Source organism: Alosa alosa, chromosome 18 (genome assembly GCF_017589495.1).
Source record: "Alosa alosa isolate M-15738 ecotype Scorff River chromosome 18, AALO_Geno_1.1, whole genome shotgun sequence".
NCBI lineage: Eukaryota > Metazoa > Chordata > Actinopteri > Clupeiformes > Clupeidae > Alosa > Alosa alosa.
In genome coordinates, this window is record NC_063206.1 from 18,814,508 (window position 1) to 18,837,907 (window position 23,400).

Below are 23,400 nucleotides of genomic sequence, written 5' to 3' on the forward strand. Positions count from 1 at the left end.
TATATGACCAGCACCTATCTACTACATAAATGTTGAATCATTTCACAATGTTGAATGTTAAATCATTTCAAGTACTGTAAACACAGTGCAAAGACAAGCACCGTAAAGTAGTGTTTATCTTTTAAAAAATAGTCTACCTTTTATAGAATGTTAATTTTGCACAGATATGCAATGCATTTCAATTTAATGGTCCACGACTTGAACATTTAGTTTTAGCCCGCGGCCCTCCACCGACTAATTTTCGGGCCTTGACAGGGAAGAATTTTGGCACCCCTGTTCCGTTCTCATCGTAATTTCCAATAACAACTTGCAGAGTAGTGTTAGCCTAGAAATCTAGACGCGCCCCTATGAGTCTAGTAGTCTAATATGTCCTTTTGCTTTCCCGTAGTATTTGCAACATCGTAGACCAATGACAAATCAGATGGGCGGGGTCTGTTAACGCGGGGAATCTCCTGCATGGTTTCCTGTGGGAAATGTATGCACAATTTATTTAGAAGTCTTTTAAAATTAAACAGTTCATTTGGATATTTTGACGCGTCCTTGGCTACCTAACTGCACGATTTATATAAACATCGCAGAAATGGCAGGGGTTATCCGGAGGCTTGACGAAGTGGTTGTGAATCGTATTGCAGCTGGGGAAGTTATTCAAAGGCCTGCAAACGCGATTAAAGAAATGATTGAGAACTGGTAAGTTGGCTTTCATTATTTTAGCAACAGGTAGTATGGGATAGTTGTTCAGGTTTTCATTCAATCATCGCTTGGTTGCAATGTCAGAGTAACGTTAGCATACTGACAGTTACATTAACGTTAGCGTAGCAGCTACTGCTAATGTGTCATTATTAGTAGGAAGCTAACGTTGGCGATAACATTAGCAAGCACACCTACCGAGTTCGTTTTGTGTCAGGGTGGTGTCCGCACTAAAGCGTTAAATCAATTAATGTGTGTGCAGTTTCTCATTACATTGGTCTTATTCCCAAAATGTCTTTTATGAAGTTTGGATGCAAAGTCTACAAACATCCAGGTGACCGTAAAAGAGGGAGGACTGAAGTTGATCCAGATACAGGATAACGGCACGGGCATCCGAGTAAGATTGGTTTTTCGATATTTGTCAGAAATGTGGGATCAATCCCCTTTTGAGTGCGTCCAATTCACTATTGATTTGTGTAATTATCTGCAGAAAGAGGACATGGAAATTGTTTGCGAGCGCTTCACAACGAGTAAACTACAGACATTCGAGGACCTGTCTACTATAGCAACCTACGGTTTCAGAGGAGAGGTTTGTGAATCTCCTATTAGACACGTGATAGAGCTTATATGCGGGTGAATAACAATGTCATACACGTGCAACAGTTTTCATTTCACTTTGCCTTTTGCTTGTCTCAATGCATCTTTGGTTTTGCAGGCACTTGCCAGCATAAGCCATGTGGCACATGTCACAATAACAACCAAAACAGCAGATGCAAAATGTGCCTACAGGTAGGTCCCTGCTCATACGGATACTGTTGGGAGTAGGTAGACAACACAGTATAGCTAAGTACTTTATTAAAGATATCGGCATATATGCTAAATAAAATAGACAATAACAATAAAAGAATGGAGGCCAGAGAAGTAAAAAGTTTAGATGTTTAAAGATTGACATGCATCACTAGGGTAATTAATCTCATGTTGTGGTTCACAGAGCCAGCTATAGTGATGGGAAGCCGAAAGCCCCACCAAAACCCTGCGCTGGCAACCAGGGCACTCAGATTTCTGTGAGTCACTCTACTCTCTTGGGGCTCCTGACACAGAAGAGTCACTCCACAAGTGTCTGCCAGGAGCAGTGCAGGCTGGCAGTGTGTCGGGCATGCTCTAGTGATGACAGATCGGGAATGCTACTACTAAAATGAGCGTTTGATAGACATGCCTGTTTCACTTTTAGATTTAGTAATGTCACAACAATTCTGAGATTGTCCCTGAGAGGAAAGCAGCTCTGTGTTGGTTTAGCCCTTGCTAAAACCAACATTGCTTTGTTTGTAGTTAGTGGCTAACCCTGAGTGGTAATGAAAAGAAGGGGAAACAGAAGCGATTTCTGCACTTCCTAAGGAATGCTCTTCCTACAGGTGGAGGACCTCTTCTATAACATTACCACCAGGAGGAAAGCTCTGAAGAACCCTAGTGAGGAGTACTCCAGGATTGTGGAGGTGGTTAGCAGGTGTGTGTGGTGTGTGTGTGTGTGTGTGTGTGTGTGTGTTAGTGTGTGCATGAAAAAAATGTGTCAAAGGACCTCTGTGTATGTCTGTCAGTTCTCTGTCAACACAACTTGCATCATTTCACAGGTATGCCATCCACAATTCTGGCAAGAGTTTCACTGTTAAAAAGGTATGATCCCCCCCGCTTCACTGTTTTTTTTTTTTCTGTATCTATTTTCCATTATGTTCAGTTTGCCTAGGCCCTATGTCATAATTTCAGTTTGCCTAGACCCCATGTCATAATTTCCCTCACCCATATATATGATCTCTTTACACTGGGTTGACAGCAAGGTGAGATGGTGGCTGATGTCAAGACTCTACCCAATGCCACCATACTGGACAATATTCGGGTGATATTTGGCGTGAATGTGAGCAGGTAGGTAGATAGATACTCTATCTGTTTTTTTTTCTTCTGTTTTACTTCAACCAGGACATACCATTTCTACTCTCGTAATTAGACAAGATTAAACAAATACAGTCAACTGAACTGAAGGATTGATGTGTCTGTTCATTTACAGAGCCCTAGAAGGGTATTAGTTGTTATATCTGCAGCACATCCCTGTTGAAAACAAATTTCTTTACAGATGGAAAAAAAGAAGCTAAAGTTTGTATTTTATCCACAGGGAGCTGATAGAGATTGGTTGTGAGGATCAGAAGTTGGCTTTTAAGTTGAATGGCTATATCTCCAATGCCAACTACTCAGTGAAGAAGTGCATTCTCATCCTCTTCATCAATCGTATGTATTCACCTCACAATCTACTTCTGCCTTCCTGACTTAACCCGTTTCACTATGAACAGCTGTGTTAAATGATTGACTCTTTGTGGGTTTTAAGATCGCTTGGTGGAGTCCAGTGCCCTGAAGAAGGCCATTGAGACGGTTTATACTGCTTACCTGCCTAAGAACACCCACCCTTTTCTTTATCTCAGGTATTTACTGGACACACACACACACACACACACACACAGAGACACACACACAGAGAGAGACACACACACACACACAGAGAGACACACACACACACACACACACACACACACACACACACACAGAGAGACACACACACACACACAGAGACACACACACAGAGAGACACACACACAGAGAGAGAGACACACACACACACACAGAGAGAGAGAGACACACACACACACACACACACACACACACACACACACACACACACACAGAGACACACACACACACACACACACAGAGAGACACACACACACACAGAGAGACACACACACACAGACACACACACACAGAGAGAGACACACACACACACACAGAGACACACACAGAGACACACAGAGAGAGACACACACACACACACACAGACACACACACACACACACACACACTTGATTTGCAAGAGTGCTGCTGGTGATCTGTTTGTGTCATGTAGTCATATAGACAAACCATTTGGGTTTGATTCCTGTCCCTCTCCTAGCTTAGAGATCGCGCCCCACAACATTGACGTGAACGTCCACCCCACCAAACACGAGGTGCACTTCCTGCATGAAGACTGCATCATAGAGAGCATCCAGAAGCACGTTGAGAGTAAACTACTGGGCTCCAATACCTCTCGCACCTACTTTACACAGGTACTCGGCTTTCTCCACACTAAGCAAGCTGACTGAACCGTATCGTGGAGAAATATGCACTTTTCTTGTAGAAGAACGTTATTGTGAAACTACGTTATTGTATTTTATTGTTAAAAACGAGGAGGTAAGTGGTTGGATGTTTGGTGCTTGACCGACAGTGGTATTTGACTGCTCCTGTCCTTCCGCTCTCCACAGACACTGCTTCCTGGTCTGCCCGCCTCCACCAGCGACCTCAAGCCGCCCGGCTCCTCCTCCGAGGCCAGTGAGCGGGTTTACGCCCACCAGCTGGTCCGCACCGACTCCAAGACCCAGAAGTTGGATGCCTTCTTGCAGCCTGTCGCCAAGCTTCCTCCTGTCGCCTCTTCCTCCTCTTCCTCATCTTCGATGTTGTTGTCTTCCGCCGCTGGGCTGAGCGGTGTCCCCTCGGCTGCATGTGCCTCTTCAGAGCTGCAGGACGAGGAGATGCTGGATGCTCTGGAGGAGCTGGACCCTAAAGAGAGCATGGAGACCAGCAACGCTGATGCTGATGCTGATGCTGATGCTGATGCTGATGCTGCACCCAGGTCAGTGCAGTGTTTGAGTAGTGACGTGGGCTATACTACGAATCTCGTGTAGTGGGTTAGCGAGGTATGTTGCGCTCAAAGCCAGGGAATTCTGTGACACGAAAGTGGCTCTGTTATAGCGTCGCTGTATCACCATGGTGTCTTATGCTGCCAACCAAACCTGGTCGGGAGCAGGTTATGTGCAAAGTTATAGCTCAAATCGTGTAAAACTACCGCCCACTGACCAATCAGTTATCTTGAAAAACAAAGTTATCTCACTCACGTGTAGGATTCTGTCATATGTCTTACAGGTGGAGTTCCGCCTCTACACACTTCACTATGGACGTGCATGCCATACAACATCTGATGACGATCGATTTTTTTTGATGTTATAGGCAGACACTAAAAATGACCGCAGTGTATTGTAGACTACGCTATCGCTCATAAATGTGAAAGTAATTGCTTTTTTAATATAGGCGGTCTTGTGTGTCTCCACATTTCACGATTGGCCAACATCATCCCAACACCAAGATGCGCACAGATCAGATCTGAGCTGAAAGCCTAGTTTGACAAATATATCACATAACTGCTATCGTAGTATCACTTAACTTATACCCCTGAGTCAAGGCTTTGTGTAGCCTCGATATGTCTAAATAGTCTATTATGTCTAACGTGCTTCGTAGTATACCCCATTGAAGACTTGACCTGAGAGTGATTACCTAATAAAATAATCTTAAAATTAAACTCCTGCATTTGTAGGATACAATCCTATGTGTTTGTAGGATGGAGCTCTTTTATGTGTCTAATATGTATCTGTGCCCCTCAGGAAAAGGCCTCGAGTGAACCCAGGACAGGAGGAGCTTACTGCAGGTGCCACCCCCAAGAGACGCGTCATCAAGCTGGCAAGTGTGCGAGAGCTCCGAGAGGAGATTACAGAGAAGAATCACAAAGGTACCATATACAGTACAAACACACACACACACACACACACACACACACCCACACACCACACACAAACACACCCACACACACGGGGAGTGGGGAGCTTTAAGAGGTCACAGATCATTCTTGGAGAAGTGTCAGAGCTGTAAAGCACATAACATATTTCTCTAATAATAGATAGCTGTTTTGTTCCTACCTTAGGCTTGATGTGATGTGATCTGTCTGTGTGTACTGTTACAGGTCTTCAGGAGATGCTGCAAAATCTCACCTTTGTGGGCTGTGCAAGCCCCCGGTGGAGTGTGGTCCAGCATCACACTAAACTCTACCTACTCAATACCACCAAGCTGAGGTGAAATCAAACACCAAATCAAACCTTTCTGACCCATGCTGAACTGTGACCATTTCAGCTTGTTTAACCTTTTATTAATGTGGTCTGTCTTGATTTGTTTCCGTTGCAGCCAAGAGCTTTTCTATCAGATTCTGATCTATGACTTTGGCAACTTTGGAGTTTTGAGATTATCGGTAAGTGTTGATTTCCTGTTGGTAAAACTCAGTAAAAAAGTGGGGCTGTGTTCCTACCCTAACAGAAAGTTGCTAGAGGGCCGCTCAGACAATGGCAGAAGTGCCGTTCGTCATGTTATAAGGTTATGTGCCATCAAAATGATTTTGGAAACGTTATGTTAAGACAAAAAAAAACTCTTAAGGGTGCCTTTAAGGAATAATGAGACTGAGAGGGAAGAGTGGGAGAATAGCTGTCTTTTACTAACTTCACTACTGGAGTAGCTCTCCTGTCGTAGCCTCTTTGGACCAGAGCCATAAGAGAAACATGACTTTCTACATGGATCTTTACCAATTTATAACTTTGTATAGTATTTGCTTAGCACCTATGCTATTTACAAAAATAAACCTTAGGTTCAAGACGTGAGTGACTTTGCGAATTCAAACGACTTACAATTCATTTTCTCCGAGACTGGTTAGGGTCAGAAAAATGGGCGTCTCCTTGCTTAATTTGCTCTTCTTTAGCTTTACAACAGGATATATCAGGTATAAAGCTAAATTCAATACCTAATATATTCAAATAGAGAAGGAGAATACTATTAATACAATGATTTAAGCTTATCCCGAGAACAAACAACATTTGACAGAAGTCCTTTCAGACATATTTGTGAGTATGTAATTGTTGAAACCTTTGCCGTCATCATCATTGCTGTTTTTTTAGAGCCCTGCTCCTCTTTATGAGCTGGCCATGCTGGCCCTGAACTCCGAGGAGAGTGGTTGGTCAGAGGAAGATGGGCCCAAGGAGGGCCTGGCCGAGTTCATCGTAGACTTCCTGCAGAAGAAGGCCGATATGCTGGAGGACTACTTCTCCCTGGAGATAGATCAGGTGAGGCATCAGCTGCACCTCACAGTACTCCCTGTCGTAATTACATTGTAGTAATTTATATAATTTATAATCCTACAATGATCGGATTAAAATGACAGCTGTGTGTGTGTGTGTGTGTGTGTGTGTGCGTGCACAGGAGGGAAACCTCACTGGACTGCCTTTGCTGCTGGATAACTATGTCCCTGCAATGGAGGGCCTCCCCATGTTCATCCTGCGCTTAGCAACAGAGGTAAAATAAAACCAACAAAATCACCTCCACACAGATGCATTTATGTCTTATAGAACATTATTACTATACTGTATCTACATACATGAGCTGCTTGTAATGATCTGTAAACACATGACCGCAGTTGTGAAGGTATGGAGTTCCAGTGCGGTCACTGTATAATGCTGTGTGTGCACAGGTGAACTGGGACGGTGAGAAGGAATGTTTCCGTGACTTCAGCCGAGAGTGCAGTCAGTTTTACTCCATCAGGAAGGAGTACACGCTGGACACTGAGACGCAGTCACAGGTGAGTTTCCAACAGAGCAAGAGAGAGAGAGAGAGAGAGGTTGCACTCGTTTCTGCACTAGCGTTGACTAAAGAAATGATGTATTTGAGTGTGATTTGAGTTGGAGCTTCAGGTTGTAACAGAAGCAAAAGCAGTGGAGAAATGCCTTGAGAAGCTAAAAATGTTCTCAAGCCTCATAACACTTGGAGTTGCGACAGCCTGCAGTGATCTGGGGTTGGCTTCACATGCCAGTGAATGATTTCTAAGCTTACCTAGCCTGCATGAATCCAGACCAACCTGCTGGCACATTTGAATGTCACCTGCAGGTCCGTCTGGCGACCTTCACATTCATGCCAAAAGAATCTGAATCACCAAAAATCCAGGATCCAAAACACAACAGCTTATCTGAGGGTGGGGCGAGCATAGCAACCACTGCATTGTTTTTGTGATGTCACATTGTGACTCACCCTGACGGACAGAGCCGTATGGCTCTGCTGACGGAGCTTTGTGACTGACACCTGGTGTTGAAACGGTGGCATGACTGATGTGAATTTCCTCCGGCAGGACGAAGAAGAGGGAGCGTCTGAGGGCGTCACACCCTCGTGGCGCTGGCAGGTGGAGCACCTGCTTTTCAAAGGCTTCAGGACGCTCTTCAGTCCTCCTACACACTACAGTGAAGATGGCAGTGTGCTGCAGATTGCCAACCTGCCCGACCTCTACAAGGTGTTTGAGAGGTGCTGAGCTCCTACCCACACGTATACTGTAGTCTGTGGTGTAATGTATCTATATTAGATAGAGCACTACAATCTGTATTGGTGGTAATTGGTTGCCTACTCTAAATACAGAAAAGACTTGTCTTGAATCCTGGACATTGTGGAATGTTATTTTTGTTTGAATTGTGCTTTTGACAATGTTAGAGCAATATATACATATTTCTATTTTCTAAATAAAACCTAAACCATTTGTTCACATCTGATGTTTTATGTTTATAGTTCAATTTTGGGAACATGAATACATTTACTATGACTAACGTGTAATATCCAATCTGATGATGTTGACAGTCACATATTACATACTGCCATAATTTCTTGAAATCTGTTAAATGTATGCACTTTGAATAATTTAATACTTTCATTTGGACGGACATTTCACATGTGGAAGACACTGGGTTAGAGCAATTTCATTAGAGAACCACCATAACATCTGAAGGGGAAAATTGGATTAAAACTACTAATAGTACCAATGATATTGAAAGCTGTTGAACTTTGTCAGCGAGTAAAGACCCAGATTAGAGCCTACAGGCCTTCCAACTATATAATTCAGGCACTATGCAGGTCTTAAAGCAAAGAACATTTCTGAGCCTGAAGTTAGCAAACATTTCTGAAGATGTCATAGTCCTATAGGCATACTGACTATTTTCAAATCTTCAACAGCCTAGCCCATGCCTGAATTTAGGCACAGTGCCTGAAAACATTAAGCCCTGACTATGGCTTCAGTCATCCAGGGCAGTATGTGCCTTTTACATTAGGTATAATGGCTCTTGCAGTTAACTGATAGTCTTGTAAAACCTGGATGATGTTAATTTTTTGCTGATACTTGTGTCAACTCTGACATCACATTTTCAAGACGGTTAACTCCCATGTCTGAACAAAAGCACTCTGGCCAAAATGACATATTTTGCTTGCTGTTACTCTCTCAAAACACTTATAACATGCAGCAAAAGCACATTTTGCCTTCTAACAACACATGCTGTTGTCAAATCACAGTGTAATTTCAATCAATCACTACACACTGGACAACAAAATGCAAAATATAGTTCTCAAAATGAGCATTTTTGCTATGTTTGTTCCATTTCTTTATCATTTTTCTGGTATCAGAAAAAAATAAAAGACTAAATGTACTGAATAAAAAATAATTGTATTCATTCCTCCCAAGATCTGTCATTGACATGTAAGACTTACAGTAAGCACCTAGACCTACAGTACAGGAAACACCTTTTGTACTGTTTTCTTTACCAAATTACAGTACTTTCTCTAAATATGCCTTAGATCCATACTTGTAAATAGCAACACAGAACAGACATGGTATTTGTTATGGATAATGAATGATTGCTGACTGAAGAATTGTACAAAGGAGTTTCACACATAACAGGTGTATCAGAGATTCAGACTTATGCAAGGAGTCTCTACCACCTGTGAAAAGATGTTTTCCTTTTGTTTAGCACAGGGAAAACCAAAAGAGTTTGGAGTCTTTGAATGACATCTGCATTTATCCCAATCCGTGAATTAGTGAAACACACTCAGCACACAGTGAACACAGTGAGGTGAAGCACACACTAATCCTGACGCAGTGAACTGCCTGCTACAGCGGCGCTCGGGGAGCAGTGAGGGGTTAGGTGCCTTGCTCAATGGCACTTCAGCTGTTCCTACTGGTCGGGGTTCGAACCGGCAACCCTCCGGTTACAAGTCCGAATCCCTAATCAGTAGGCCACGGCTGCCCCAAAACATGTGAACACATTCGCAAGAGATGACTTCTGCTGTGCAGAGGTGTTCATGAAGACCCTCTGTGACAATACAGTATGATGGAGCATGACAAGTGTGTCAGACACCTCACCTGTTATGACAAATACAAATGTTTCCAATACAATCAATGAAAACTCAAATCCAACGTACAAGCTTTCTCATTTACACATTTATTTCCAAGAAATATTTTAAATATTTAGTTTTTTTTGTTTTTGAAAAAAAAAAAGAAAAAGAAATAAAAATAAAAGATCCTTGTTGAAAATGCAGCAGACAATTAGTTTCAAATGTTTTCTCAGGAAAACCAGAACTACACCCCTCATGTAAATACACCATTTTGTACCGGTTACAATAATCATAATTCTTATTTTTCCCCTGTGTAGTGTTACGACACATGCCCTCGGTTTGCAGGGTAAAAAGGCACTTTGCTGTGTAAGGGGCTATAGGACAGGTTTATGAGCAGTGTGTGTGTGTGTGTGTGTGTGTGTTTCTGTGTGTGTAGATGGTTCCACAGTTTCAAAGCGCTGTTATACTCACTCATGCAACACAAAAAAAAGACCAAAAAGATGCAGCACCCAACCAGAGTTTGAATAACATCATCATGTACAAAGCTTTGGAAAAAGAAAAACAATGAATAAACTGAACATTCCTCAGGTTTAGAAGAAAAAAAAAACAAAAAAAAATATCAATCACTTCTCAAACAATGGTCTGAAGCTCTGTTTTGGAGACAACCACAGTGGAGGCTGGTGTCCCTCCTGACAGTGCTATCAGGTTTTGCGGGGACTGTTTTTGGTTTTCCTACATGTCTAACAGTCTGTAGAGGGTTGTTGGGTGGGGGAGGTGGGAGGGGACTCTCTGTTTTATGAACTGTTTTGGGGTGTGGACAGGAGAGACCGTTGACTGTTCTTTAGGGTTCGGTGGGGGTTGATGGATGGTTGGCGTAGTGTGTGTGTGCGCATGTGTCTGTGGCAGCTCTCCCTCACTGCTGAGACAGCAGGGCATTGCGATTGGCCTTCATCTTCTCCAGCCGTTTCACCAGGTGGTTATTTGTCATCTCCATCTCTTCTATCTTATCCAGCGCTGTGCGCAACTAGCACCCCAAAGAGACAAGGGGGAAAGAGAACAAACACAAACTCCATTACATCAGAGACTGTCAACATGAAGCAAATTACAGAGTGGATGTCTACTTTAACTAGGTATTTTATGATGGGAAACGATTATTTTGTTTCACAAATAAATATTTCAGACATAAGGAACTGGTTTTAGGACCAAAATGTCTATTTTTTTATCTGGAGCCAGTGCAAGCACTTAGGTCATAGTGACAGCTCTGGTTTCACCCTTTGTTAATGGAATGGAGTCTATTTGTACAATGACATTTGTATGACCGAGCCTTTAGGACTAGGCTTTTAGTTTGTGCTGATTGCAGGTTACATACTCTGGGGAATGTCACTTTACTGGTGCTATTCTGTAGACAGACTGGGTGTGGGGTTATATTGTGTGATTAACTGGGCCTGCCGGCCTGCCTGACTGCGTTAGGGTGTGTTCATCGCCTAAGTAAGCAACGCGGACAGAGTTGACGATGCAAGACTCACGCATGATTCACAGTGCCTTCTCATAGTCCACGCAAGCCATGCGGACAATGTGCTCCCATCGGAAATGTATGAAATGACACTAAATTGGACAACTCATTTTGCTATGCAAGTACACGGCAAATCCTCTTTGCGTAGCGGGGTTGGCTTGCGTAGACTACGAATCAGACCTTAAAGTGCAACTCTCGCCAAAATGCAACCTAGGGTCTTTTTGTGAATGTGCCCGAGTCAAACTTGGGCAAGATGGCGGCAAGCGGAAAAAACAACTGCTTAAGTTCTCAATGCTCGAGTTCATGTGTAGAGATCCTGGCCATACTTCAATGATAATGCAATCATAGTATGCCATAGCCCCTAGCACTCCCATTCATAAGGCCATTTGACCCAGAAAAAAACCCAATACGTTTAATCTTAAAAGTGGCACTTCTGTCCAAATTATGCTTTTCAACGGAAGTTTGACTCGAGTACATTCGGGTACAAAAAGACCCTAGGTTGCATTTTGGCGAGTTCCGCTTTCAGAGGGTGACTTCAGCTGCCCACCTCTCTCTGAAGTTTCCTCTTCTCAGCCTTCAGCTCATCCTCAACCTTCTCAGAGTTGTCCGCTGCTGACTTGTACCTCGACACCTGTCCTTCAAGTCTACTGATCTGTAGGGGAAGATGGACAAACATGACAGACAGTGTAAGAGAGCAGTGTGTCTGGCAAATGGGAGTAGCCCCAGACACATGAGCAGTGGGGTGGGAGAAGAAGAGGCTTTCATCACTTACATTCTGTTCCATTGTGCCCATTTCCTGTTCTGCTTTCGACAGCTTGAACTTGAATTCGCTGATCTGTCTGTTGGCATCTCCTGTGCACACACACACACACACACACACACACACCATTAAGATTCAACATTGAAAATGGGAATAGGACTGAATTGAACTTGATTGATTAATTGATTGATTGAACTTGGAGAGTGTGCTGTTAAAACCTTCATGTGTGTATGTGAGTAAGGAGAGTGTGTGTGTGTGTGTGTGTGTGTGTGTGTGTGTGTGTGTGAAGAGACGTACTCTGAAACTCTATAAAGTGCAGGTCAGTGCCATTCTCCATCCTCTCTCCGTCCGTGAACACACTTTCCATCTTAGAGTGCTTCTGTTTCTCCTCTTCCAGCTGCATCTTCAATTTACGAATCTGAGAGAAAAAAAGACTTACTGAGAATCATGATACATGAACCTGGACATCTACCTGACCATCTCTCATTGTGGTCATGGTTATTAGTTCAGATCTCGAGGTAAACTGGTCTCTAGTCATTTCAGCAGTAGATTTTAAGAATATTGCATGGTGGACATCTGGCAGACAGATTGACGGACATGAGGATCTCACCTGTGCTAAGAGTTCATCCTTTTCGTCCGCAAGCTTCCGTAACCTGACATCTGGAGAGGAGGTTTACACACATGAGAGTCAGACCGCAGTCATCTAATAAGTTGCATACATGCTATCTACTACACTGCTACCTACACTGTCACAAGCACAGCTGTACCTTTGGTAGTTAATCACAAACATTGAGTAACACAAGGAGAGAAGAACAGAGGGGAAGCCAGAGAAACTAAACTAGGCCCATTCTACGGTAATTAATGACAAAAAACATTCAAATTAAAAGCTGTTAACTGCTAAATATAATTAAGACTCTGTGTGTGTGTGTGTATTTGTTTGTTTGTTTGTTTAACACTGCTCTTACCAAGAGGCCCCTCTCCAGCGGACTCCAGCACCTGCGCTGCCTCCTGCGTCACCACGGTGATGCCCGAGGGGGGCAGCTCGTGGTCTACATCACCGTTGGGCATGCCCTCTGGGATGATGACCAGCCCATGTTTCTGTGTGGGTCACAAGCGATAGGAAAGATAACGATGAGGTGCACTGCAGAGACCACTAACGAACAACCTCTGTTATTACTCACTAGGACCTACTGTATCATTTCATGTCATTTAAATGTTAGGGCAATAAATCAAAGGAAAAGAAAAACATTGAATACAGAACAGGCAATCAGTCTCTGATGTCCCTCACGGCTTGCTGTACTGTAACTAGCTGTGTGAGGGTGTCCTACTGTAAGCTAGAACGTCTGGGCAGGCGTGGCACTGCTGGGGTGACCTACCTCTCCTGATTTGGACTTCCCCTTGAGGTCAGCCAGCTCATCTCTGAGCTCGTCCCTCTCAGTCCTAATGCAATCAAAGTACTCTTTCTGTCTCTCTAAGGCCTGTCCACGCACGGCACACACGCAAACAGAGAGAGAGAGAGAGAGAGAGAGAGAGAGAGATGGACACAGAAGGAAAAACAACAAAGGAGAAGTTGGAAGGACAGAAGTATACAAGATCACGTATATATGCACAGGCAGGCAGGTGCACGCACTACTAGTAAACAAACACACACACACACACACAAAGTGGGAAACTCATGCTCTGACAGGCAACATGCTGGTTGAAAAGAGAGCAATGACGAGCAGGTCGACACATTTCCACATTGCACCTACGACAGATCCCCCCAGTCCCACCTTTCTAAAGGGGAGGACACATGCGGTCTGACAAACCAATACTCTATCAGACTCCAAATTCCAAATACTCCCCAGAAGCAGTGTTCCGATGTGTGGATTATCTGTCAATTTTACATGCTCTTGACCGTACAGTATCAGTTTTCCCCCCAAAAACAATTAATATGCCTCAGGTTACCCAAAGCAGGATCACATTAACAAGCTGAATCAATTAATTGAGAGATGACCTACCGAAATAATTAAGTAAAGTCCAGTGACTGAGGTTCACTTGTTATAGTTATATGTTGACTATACTTTCTTGCAGTGGTAGTGTTTCAATTAAAGTAATGCATAACTACAAAACAACTTCAAACTTATTCTATAGAATATACTGTTATATACCTCAATATCAATATTATTGTTATGGTATATAAAAATAACTTTCTTCACAAGTCTGATCAGTGTTTATATGCTATGACCATGTCCTTGTTTTGTTAAAAATGAAATGTTATGAAAATGGTCAGCCCGTTGCTTTAGAGTGTACACCACTAGGGTGCAGCAGTGTGTCTAAACGTCCTGCCGTCTCCACACCTCATGAGCGGACTAACTCTTCCTGGTCCTGTAGACCACAAATTATACATCAAACCTGATCTGAGGCGTTACATCAAGCTTAGTTCCAAACCACCAAGATTAAAAGGTGTTTTAAGTCTGTGTTCATTTAGATTACTTTTTTAGATTACTTTTGAAACGAGTGTAAATCGTTCATTTAATTAACTGTTCACAAGTGATAAGAAGACATGCGTGTTATCAAATTACATTGACATTCATAATAACCATGAGATGGGGATGCCTCCAACTGCAAGCTAACGTCTATGGTATCTCTCAGGCCGTCACAGGAGCCAACAGACTGCCGTTATACACCTGTACATTAGTTCAATTCACGTGGCCAAAAAAAGTCACACTTTACATTTATTAAAATGCTTTTGAGATTTTCATTTGTTGTACTGAAATATTTTGAGAATGCCACATATTTACATTTACTGTTAGTAAACTAAACATAAAACAAAGAAAAATACCCCTCTTCCAATCAGCGACATACAGCCTAAAGGCCATGTTATGGGGGGCCGCCTTTAAAAAGCCTTTTGCGGCTCAAAGGCTTGACCCCTCACAACTAGGACGGACAGTGTTTAACGACAGTCTATGGGTCTCCATGGCCCTACAGGTAGCTCTACAACCTCCTACCCCAATCTTTTTGTCCTTCCAGTTAATGGTCTCCTGCAGATCAAACACCTCGCGGGTGAGCGTATCTAACTTTTGCTGCATTCGCTGGTTGTCCTGCAGCGGCCAGGATGGCGAGATGGACAGAGGAGGCGCAGGGCGGCGCCATCCGAGAGGATGGACAGATAGAAAAGACAATGAAGGAGTGATGAATGGCAGGAAAAAGTACAGAGGGCCTGATGCTGAAATGAGACTGATCGATCAGAGACAGGAGAGCGGGATATGAGAGAGAGAGAGAGAGAGAGAGAGAGAGAGAGAGAGAGAGAGAGAGAGACATACAGACATGAGGTGCCAGATGGACAGAGAAAGAGAAAGAAGAGGAAAATACAGATGGACATGTGATGTGTGTGTGGACAGTGAAAGAAAGAAAGTGGTGTGCAAAAATACAGATGTGTGTGTGTGTGTGTGTGTGTGTGTGTGTGTGTGTGTGTGTGTGTGTGTGTGTGTGTGTGTGTTGACAGAAGCTGTGTCCATCCCTGCAGAACAGCTGCTCATGTGCACTCTGTGAGCTTTTCCTTCGCTGGGAGGGAGGTGAGAAGGGTTTGGGAATTTGTGTGTGTGTGTGTGTGTGTGTGTGTGTCTCACCTCTATGAGCTCGTCTCTCTGGCGAATGCCCTCCTTCAACTCCTCCTGCTTGTGCTGCAGCACCGACACCGTGTGCTTCTGTCTCTCTAACTCCTGAGAGAGGGATGAAAGAGAGAGAGAGAGAGAGAGAGAGAGAGAGAGAGAGAGAGAGAGAGGAATGACAGGGAAAGGAAGGGAGAGATCATTACAAAGACATAACGCAACTTTCCAGAGAGGTTATTGCTTTTCTTGAAGTCCTCTGTGAAATGCGCAATATTCACATAGTCCTCTGCACAAGGCTGCACAAATCCCCATCTTCTCTCTGACTAACTTTCTACTAAGCTTCAGCATAATATGAGAAAGGGGGCAAGTCCTGTGGGGTGGACTACATCAGGCCTCAAAATCAAAAGCATCTCATGTGCTGTCCATGTTTTAACTGGGCTAGCAATAACAATGTGCTTTTCTTTGGTGCCTTTTTTGGGAAAAGTCCTCGAGGTTTGCAAGGTTCTCCAGCGTTGTGGAAAGGCACTGAACGCATCTGCTTTTACACAGAGAGAGCCAGCAGCAGGGACTTCATGTGTTCCTTTCAATTTAAAACACCTGGGAGTGTACGTCAGAGAGAGAGAGAGAGAGAGAGAGAGAGAGAGTCAAATGGGTCTCATTAAAGCTAAGGGCTGAGAAGGGAATCTAAGTGACAGGGCACTCTTTGGGATTCAAAGGCTGCAGAAGGGTTTAGGCGATGACTGACAAGTTAACTAGGGTTATTAAATACAAACGCCTGACCTGGAAATCCAACCCAGCTGTCACCTCCTGACCTCCCTCCCATGTTTAAACAAGTTACTGGAACAACTTTTCTTTACAAATGTGTGCATGCAGAACAGTGTGTTACCTGTGTGCCTGGATGCCGTGTGTGTGTGTGCGTGAGTGTGTGTGTGTGTACACATGTGGGTACCTTGGACTTGTCGTCCATCTCTCGTCTCATTTCTGACGTCTGCTCCTCCATCTCCTCTATGACGTCCTTGAGCGTGTCCACCTGGTAGATCAGGTTGGCTTTGTCGTTGTCTAGCTGAGCGTTGGACACCATAGCTTTCTTATACTTCTCTTCCACCTCTGTTAGAGACTCCTACCAGGAACCAAGCACACACACACACACACAAACAACCAATCATCCACAGTATAGTGTGGATATTGAGAACCTTACTTGACTAAGATGCTCTGCTCAAGTTTCTCCTAGTTTAATTTGGCCAAACAATGACAAAAGCTGCCTCAGTGATGGGAACTATTAAAGGACACACTATCACAATGGGACACTTATATATATAGCTGTTTTGAGTGCATCAAAGCCACACTTATGAAATCACTTATTTTTTCCCCTTTGCTTTACTTTTTAAAAGATTCTTATCATAGCCTTGGGCGGTGGTGGCTAAGGAGCTGGGCTAGCATAGCCTCAAAAGTTGTGGGTTCAATTCCCGGCTTCGACCGTTGAGCAAAGCACTTAACCCCAAGTTGCTCCAGGGACATTGGCCCTTGTAACATAATTGCCATATGTCGTTTTGAATAAAAGTGTCTGGTAAATTAATAAGTATAATGTAAATGTCTTTACTTGGTCTCATTCTGGAATTTCTTGCTTATCCTGCATCATTTAGAATTATGCTTGCTGCGTTCCATTTTGATTCCATTGCTCATGACCTTAAGTATGGATTACTAGTAGCCATACTACTTCTACACATTCTATTGTTACAGGTGATTCTACTTCTACTACTACAATTAGTACATATACTGCTATAAATATGTGTATGTAGCACAGAGTGTTCATTTCATTTCTAAAAGAGAGAGAAGAAACATGATAGGCTAGAAAAGCCATGTACGTGTACCCACTAGATGTTTGTCCATCTCAGATGCAGCTCAATATAAATGCAGTTTTGGGTCATGCATCCAAACCCAATCCAATTGATGCAGTGCATTCAGTACTAATGAATGAAAATCGGATTAGAACATGGCTTAAAGGTCTTGAGATGGACACACTCCTGAAGGAAAACAACTCATACACCATTTCCTATTAGTGCTACTTAGATCTTCTTCTTTTTAGTATCATCATTTATTTTTCTGTACAGATGCCAGAGGGCTGTCAACTAAACCCAGGTGAAAGCCATGCCAACAGTAAAGTGAGTTAGTTAAGACTTCCCACACGTTCCCCTCTCCCCACTCCAGTGGACAGGCCTCTCCTGTCCCAGAGAGGCTGAGGGGGGCAGAGGGGAAAGTTCAGAGGTCAGTGTGGAAAACAGGATATGAAGTGTCCTCCAGCAGAGGTTGTGACAGTTGAGGCCAGTCCTGCACACCAGCTGATAAAACTTACCTGTGTATAGGTCCATGGTGAACCCACCCAAACACACACATGTGCGCGTACACACACGCACTCACACACACACACACCACACACCTTTTCATGAGAGGCTCTACATGCAGCCTACTGTGATTTTGAACGTCATGCAACAACAGAAGAGGAGGGTGGACCCAATGCTAAGGGTTGGTGGGGGGTGAGGAAGGATCAAAGGTCACACAGAGAAGGAAGAGAAGGCATGCAGTGCACTCAGGCCCCTCTACCTTCAGCTCCTTAAGCCCCTGCATGTAGCGCCCCTCTACATCCTGAATCTGGTCCTTTAAATCATACAGATCCTGTGGAGCAAACGGGAGGAATGGGATGAGTGAATCAGAGGGAGAGGAGGAGGAGGGATGGAGAGGGAGGGAGGGAGGGAAGGGTTGAGAGAGAGAGTCAGACAGGGAGGGAGGGAGGGAGAATCGAGCACTGATGTGGACTGCGGATAGGAGTCGGGATGTCATCGCCACACAACACTGGCACTTGCTGGCAAACGGAGACAGAGGGGTTTACACTTTACATCTTCCCAGCATTCTCAGACAGTGAATGTGCACATGTACATTTCTACACAGGCATTCACAGAGACAGCTATTAGCGTCACAGACACATTTAGAACACAGGCATTCACACAGACAGCGACTGCCTCACATAGTATGTGCATCTCAATGAAACAGCCATGAAGACAAAACACAGACGAGAACATCTTTATCCCAAGCATTCAAGACACCAACAGAAACAGCAGTTAGTTAGCGGCTCTGTGAACATTGTGTGTCCACTGGCGACCACAGACAGAGAACAAAAAGTTGTGGGTCACAGGGACGTATTCTCTTCAGAGTTCCCCTGTCGGAGACGGCGAAAGGCTCGCTCACCCGTAGCTCACTGAGAGAAGCATCAGGGTCGACGACGACACTGCCCGCGTCTCCGCTACCACGCCTGGACGAGGTGCCGCCCAGCGACGCCAGAGCAGCCGCAGACAGCCCAGGGGTGGCACAGCGCGACGACGGCTGCAGCAGGAAGGAGAGAGAGAGGAGAGAGAGAGAGAGAGAGAGAGAGAGAATAAATGCTTTGCCAGAGCATACTTATGAATAGAGTTTTTAGGTTTACACAGTTTCTACAACATTAAGGTGGACTGTGTTGGACAAATCTTCCATTATGTTAGGGCCATGTTCTTCAGAATTACACAGTAATTGCAGAATTAGGGGTTTGGGTCTGACACTGTGTGCCTTAAAGAGAACTTCTGTAGAGACTAGATAAAATGGAACCACAACAATGGAGCGATACTTTTCTATGGTGCTTTATCTCAAATTTTGTGGTCAGCTGCAGAATTTGCATATGCTTGCACAATGATGATAGCAGACAGGAACAACGGACAATGCCACTGCTTGTCATAATAATGAACATCTCATACAACTGATGCATAAAAGACCAGGTTGGTCTCAAACTCATGGTCATTTCATGAAGCCCCCCCCCCACACATGTTTGGTGTAGTCTCCCATACTCACCCGGCTGTACTCTGAGTACTGCTTGTCGCATTTTTCATCCAGCTGGAAGAAATGGAAAAAAGAAAAATGAGTAAATCAGCCTGTACTGTCTCTGACCCGCAGGGGTTCGGTTCGGTCACCTGAGTCAGCGGTCTGTTGAGGGAAGAACAGGACGTGGACCGCTGCATGTTCACAGATCACTCGGTGCACCACTTCACAAAAACATCTCTTTTTTTTCCAGCAGGCAAACTAAAAGCCACCTTTCTCAAAACAAAACCTGTGGTTTGTGCCCCGGCAACCGTCACCAAAACAAACCATTTCTAAATAGCAACTCAAGGAAGCCAATGGTAAGCCACGGCCCCTTTTTTTTTTCAAGAAAAGAAATCATAATAACACGGGAAACCTTGACCAACATGCATGCGCTGCAAACGGAGCAGGAGACGTGCCAAAACACACACGCAAAACTCTGTGAAATCCCACAGGGAATCTTTAACCAAAACACAGGATTAGTCATCAGATAGGAACCACACAAAATACGGGTTGTGTTAGACAGGCCATTGTGATCAAAACGGTTTTTTTTTCACTATCGGGTTAAACCTCTTCAGCTATTTTCAGCTCCCAACACTCCGAACTGTGACCGTATGTGAGAGATAAGCCAGTGGAGGGGAAGGGATAACCTGTATCTGTGTGTGTGTGTGTGTGTGTGTGGTAGGCCTGCGTAGCATATGGGGCTGTGCTGTGCTTGTGTATGCACGTGTGAGTCAGACTAGAACGTGCCAAAGTCTGACTTTCTCCAACATCTAACAATAGGGTGTCTAGATAAGGGATGTCCAGATTGTCCAATCTGGTGGGCATATTCAGTGAGGCTGTATACGTGTGCAGTGTGTGTGCAGTGTGTGTGTGTGTGTGTGTGTGTGTGGGCAGTGTGTGTGTGTGTGTGTGTGTGTGTGTGTGTGTGTGTGCGCGTGTGTGGTGTCTTGTCTTTCAGTTTGGGAGTACGTAAAGGCCATATGTGCGGTCTCAGAGCGGTCTGAGAGGAGACATGCATCCACTCCATTCCAGAGAGAGACTTACGGAGTCCAGATCAGGAATACTCAGATCATCCAGGTCAGACACGATACTGCCACGGCGGTTAGAGCGGCTGAAATAGTCAGCAGCCGTCTCACTAATGTCAGAGAAGTCAGACGACTACGCTCAGGATGAAGTGATGAACAGAGAGAAAGAGAGTGGAGAGAGAAAGAGAGTGGAGAGAGAGAGAGAGAGAGAGAGAGAGAGAAGGGTAAAATTGCAAGAGACAAGATAAAGAGAGTGGAGTGGGGGGAAAAAATGAGAGGAAAATGAAATGTACATATTAAAGCTATCAAACAGTAACAGAAGACATGGATAGGGACACAGGAAAAGAGAGCAAATATGCTCCAAAAGGCTTTTGAGAGGGAAAATAAAACGAGTTAAACTAAAGGAAAACAATAGAGGACCAAGGCCATGGCAATAGTTGTTATTTGTTATATGTAGTAGTATAGTAGTTGTTATATGTACTTTTTATTTACTTAGTTAACTGTATCATTGTAAGGAACATAAGATGAATGATATATATTTGAAGAATTGAACAAACATCACACAAGCCGAAAGAAACAGGTGTTAACAAGTCATAACAACTACCCTAACAATGACTAGATCTTAAGGGACCACAGAACAGTCAAGACTTAAGTCCATGAATTCCATTTTGAATAATGGTATAAAAAGGTCACTCTGAATGGCTTGTGGCTGATGGAAAAAATCCCATCTTGTCCTTTGGGCAAAGCTGCCCAACCCCCTCCTCATTGACCTCCAGTCCAGCCTTCTCAGAACTCAACAGGCAGCACTTCACCTCAAATGGCTACTCTGTCCTCTTATCAGTCACCCTGGGCCCTAACCTGCAGTACAAGCTCTGGATTCGCCCAGTTAGTTCCTGCTGCTGGCTGGAGGTCCTGAGGGGGAAAGCTGGGCCGCTCTGGCCTGGAGAGGGACGACCCCCTGATTGGCTCACCGTGCTGTCCCTGCGTCTGCGGTTGTAGCACTCCTGGGACACGGTGCTGCCGGAGTCATCATCAGAGGAAGACTGGCAGAGTCAACAGGGAGCTTCAGTCATTAGGCTGCATTTTGAACCGGCAACGTTCACTGGTTCACAACCAGCCTGCATGCACACACTCTGTTTACCAGCTACTACCAAAACTCATATACACACTAAAGACAACTTCATTCATGCATAGGTTTAAGAGCCCCTTCTCACACACACACACATCAAACAACACGGCTGGCATATGGGTAAACTGCACCCACCATAACATTACAAAATACAATACTTCTGTGGAGCTGCATGCCTTTTAGCAAGGTTGCATTGGCTTTGCTCCCTGCTGGGTTGCATTAAGACACTAAATATCCATGTTAGCTCAGTCATAAAGTCCATTTTACTGTATCTCTCTATTGATTGTTAATGGGATGTTCAAAAATTCTACAGTATTTCCAATCGATTGCCCGGACTCACTCAGAGGTTGAAATAGATTTTTTACCACTATTAGCAGCACTGGTAGGGTGTTAAATCAACCATGCACTTTATCCACAATTCAAGGCCATTCCGCATTTATCCCCAAGTGGTGGATAAGCTGCTGGGATAAATGACGGGGGTTAGTGAAATGGGCGAGGCAGAGAGGCAGAGTGCAGCTGGACAGGACAGGCCGGAGAGTGCCGGCCGCTCACCACGGGGCTGCTACGAGTGGAGCTGGCCCCCGAGGAGTACCAGCTGTATTCAGACGGCTGTGTGTGTGTGGAGGGGTAAGGAGTGGGTAGGCGTGGGGGACGGGATGGGGGGTGGGTTGGTGGAATAGAAACAGCACCGACATGAGCGCCACAAAGTCTCAATGCAAGCAAAGACAGAATGAGCTAAACCAACTGGAGGATGACCTCATAATTGGGTCACTATGGACACGGAGAACACTTACAGCTTTGCTGGAACTGTAGGAACCATAGAGACCGTCGTCATAGATAGAGGCCTGAGGGGGTAAAAGGGAGGAGGAAGGGTGTGTGGGGGGGAGGTCATGGCTACAGGCAGAAGCAGAACAAGAGGACCAACTGGGGGCTCCTTCAGTGAGAAGCCTCTTTGGCTGCACACATGCATTACAAAGCCAAGAATTCTGAATGAAGTGGAATGCCTATATTTCTTTACAAGTGGGCAGCAGCTTCTGACAAGCTGAAATCCCTTCCTGCTGAGTGTGTTCACCATATGCACTATTACCACATTACCATAATATAAACACACACATTACTATTTGTCTAGGGCCACTGAACCTCCAGAAGAACAAACTCCTCCAGTTGAACTTTACGGACTGTAGGAGGGCTGCGTCAGCTACATTCTGTGGCCTAAAGAACACTCATCTGTGGGGTGCAACAGAGCAGCTTTGTGCCCTGGGCAGAGACTGCAGTGTGTACACTGGAGTGTGATGCGGTTGCATGCAGACTTCATGCAGACTAACCAGGCTGTAACTTCGGGTCAGACCACTTGTGCTGGGGGTGGTGGACGAAGCCTGCGGTGGGAATCGGAGGGGGGTGGGTGGGTGGGGAGTTAGGCAGGTAGACAATGTGCGGAAGTGCGGAAACAATCAACAGACTATCTAAACGAAAGGCTACAAAACCTTTGCTACGTATGATGGATTTTTTTTCAAGGTTTTGATTAAACTGTTCTGAAGTCAATACTGAGATGTTAACTACCACACATGAAGAAGGCATGTACACAATCAAATGCTTCTGAACACCTCATGACAAAGTAAATGACACAACACTGTGCAATAGTCAGTCAAGAGCTATCTAGCCACACTTTGGACACTGTGGGTGAACCAACTGGCTGGAAGCCTCAGTGGCATCATTTC

General features: G+C 44.4%; 2 protein-coding genes across 17 annotated transcripts in view; one reads left to right on the plus strand and one right to left on the minus strand.

Annotated features, from left to right (window-relative positions):
* The first annotated feature begins 353 nt into the window (after positions 1-353).
* Positions 354-8,163, plus strand: mlh1 (mutL homolog 1, colon cancer, nonpolyposis type 2 (E. coli)). The gene is made up of 19 exons (XM_048270656.1): positions 354-687; positions 994-1,084; positions 1,178-1,276; positions 1,403-1,476; positions 1,679-1,751; positions 2,100-2,191; positions 2,316-2,358; positions 2,516-2,604; positions 2,852-2,964; positions 3,062-3,155; positions 3,680-3,833; positions 4,029-4,396; positions 5,202-5,326; positions 5,558-5,666; positions 5,776-5,839; positions 6,537-6,701; positions 6,838-6,930; positions 7,106-7,213; positions 7,757-8,163. Exons 1-19 carry the CDS (start codon positions 581-583, stop codon positions 7,931-7,933), a joined length of 2,238 nt encoding a protein of 745 aa, XP_048126613.1. The 5' UTR covers positions 354-580; the 3' UTR covers positions 7,934-8,163.
* Positions 8,164-9,863: 1,700 nt separating this feature from the next.
* Positions 9,864-23,400, minus strand: part of lrrfip2 (leucine rich repeat (in FLII) interacting protein 2) — a 33,484-nt gene continuing 19,947 nt past the window's right edge. For 3 of the 16 annotated variants that reach the window (XM_048270639.1, XM_048270642.1, XM_048270644.1), the window contains 18 exons: positions 23,008-23,058; positions 22,477-22,527; positions 22,235-22,291; positions 21,525-21,596; positions 20,573-20,686; positions 19,520-19,561; positions 18,887-19,021; positions 18,245-18,316; positions 16,593-16,763; positions 15,662-15,754; positions 15,041-15,133; positions 13,427-13,528; positions 13,016-13,148; positions 12,661-12,710; positions 12,348-12,468; positions 12,063-12,142; positions 11,838-11,942; positions 9,864-10,801 (listed from right to left, as the gene is read on the minus strand). In XM_048270639.1, the coding sequence (XP_048126596.1) occupies positions 10,691-10,801; positions 11,838-11,942; positions 12,063-12,142; positions 12,348-12,468; positions 12,661-12,710; positions 13,016-13,148; positions 13,427-13,528; positions 15,041-15,133; positions 15,662-15,754; positions 16,593-16,763; positions 18,245-18,316; positions 18,887-19,021; positions 19,520-19,561; positions 20,573-20,686; positions 21,525-21,596; positions 22,235-22,291; positions 22,477-22,527; positions 23,008-23,058 (1,653 nt within the window). In that variant the 3' untranslated portion in view covers positions 9,864-10,690. The remainder of the gene's footprint in view (positions 10,802-11,837; positions 11,943-12,062; positions 12,143-12,347; positions 12,469-12,660; positions 12,711-13,015; positions 13,149-13,426; positions 13,529-15,040; positions 15,134-15,661; positions 15,755-16,592; positions 16,764-18,244; positions 18,317-18,886; positions 19,022-19,519; positions 19,562-20,572; positions 20,687-21,524; positions 21,597-22,234; positions 22,292-22,476; positions 22,528-23,007; positions 23,059-23,400) is intronic. The other 13 variants (XM_048270641.1, XM_048270643.1, XM_048270640.1 and 10 more) reach the window with 13 other exon arrangements.

What these genes read in the sequence shown, in the direction of transcription:
- mlh1 (XM_048270656.1), top strand. Translation starts at nt 581, where the DNA reads ATGGCAGGGGTTATCCGGAGGCTTGACGAAGTGGTTGTGAATCGTATT. An exon ending in ATAACGGCACGGGCATCCGA is followed by an intron (nt 1,085 to 1,177) that starts GTAAGATTGGTT and finishes AATTATCTGCAG; the next exon opens with AAAGAGGACATGGAAATTGT. An exon ending in CTCAATACCACCAAGCTGAG is followed by an intron (nt 5,667 to 5,775) that starts GTGAAATCAAAC and finishes TTTCCGTTGCAG; the next exon opens with CCAAGAGCTTTTCTATCAGA.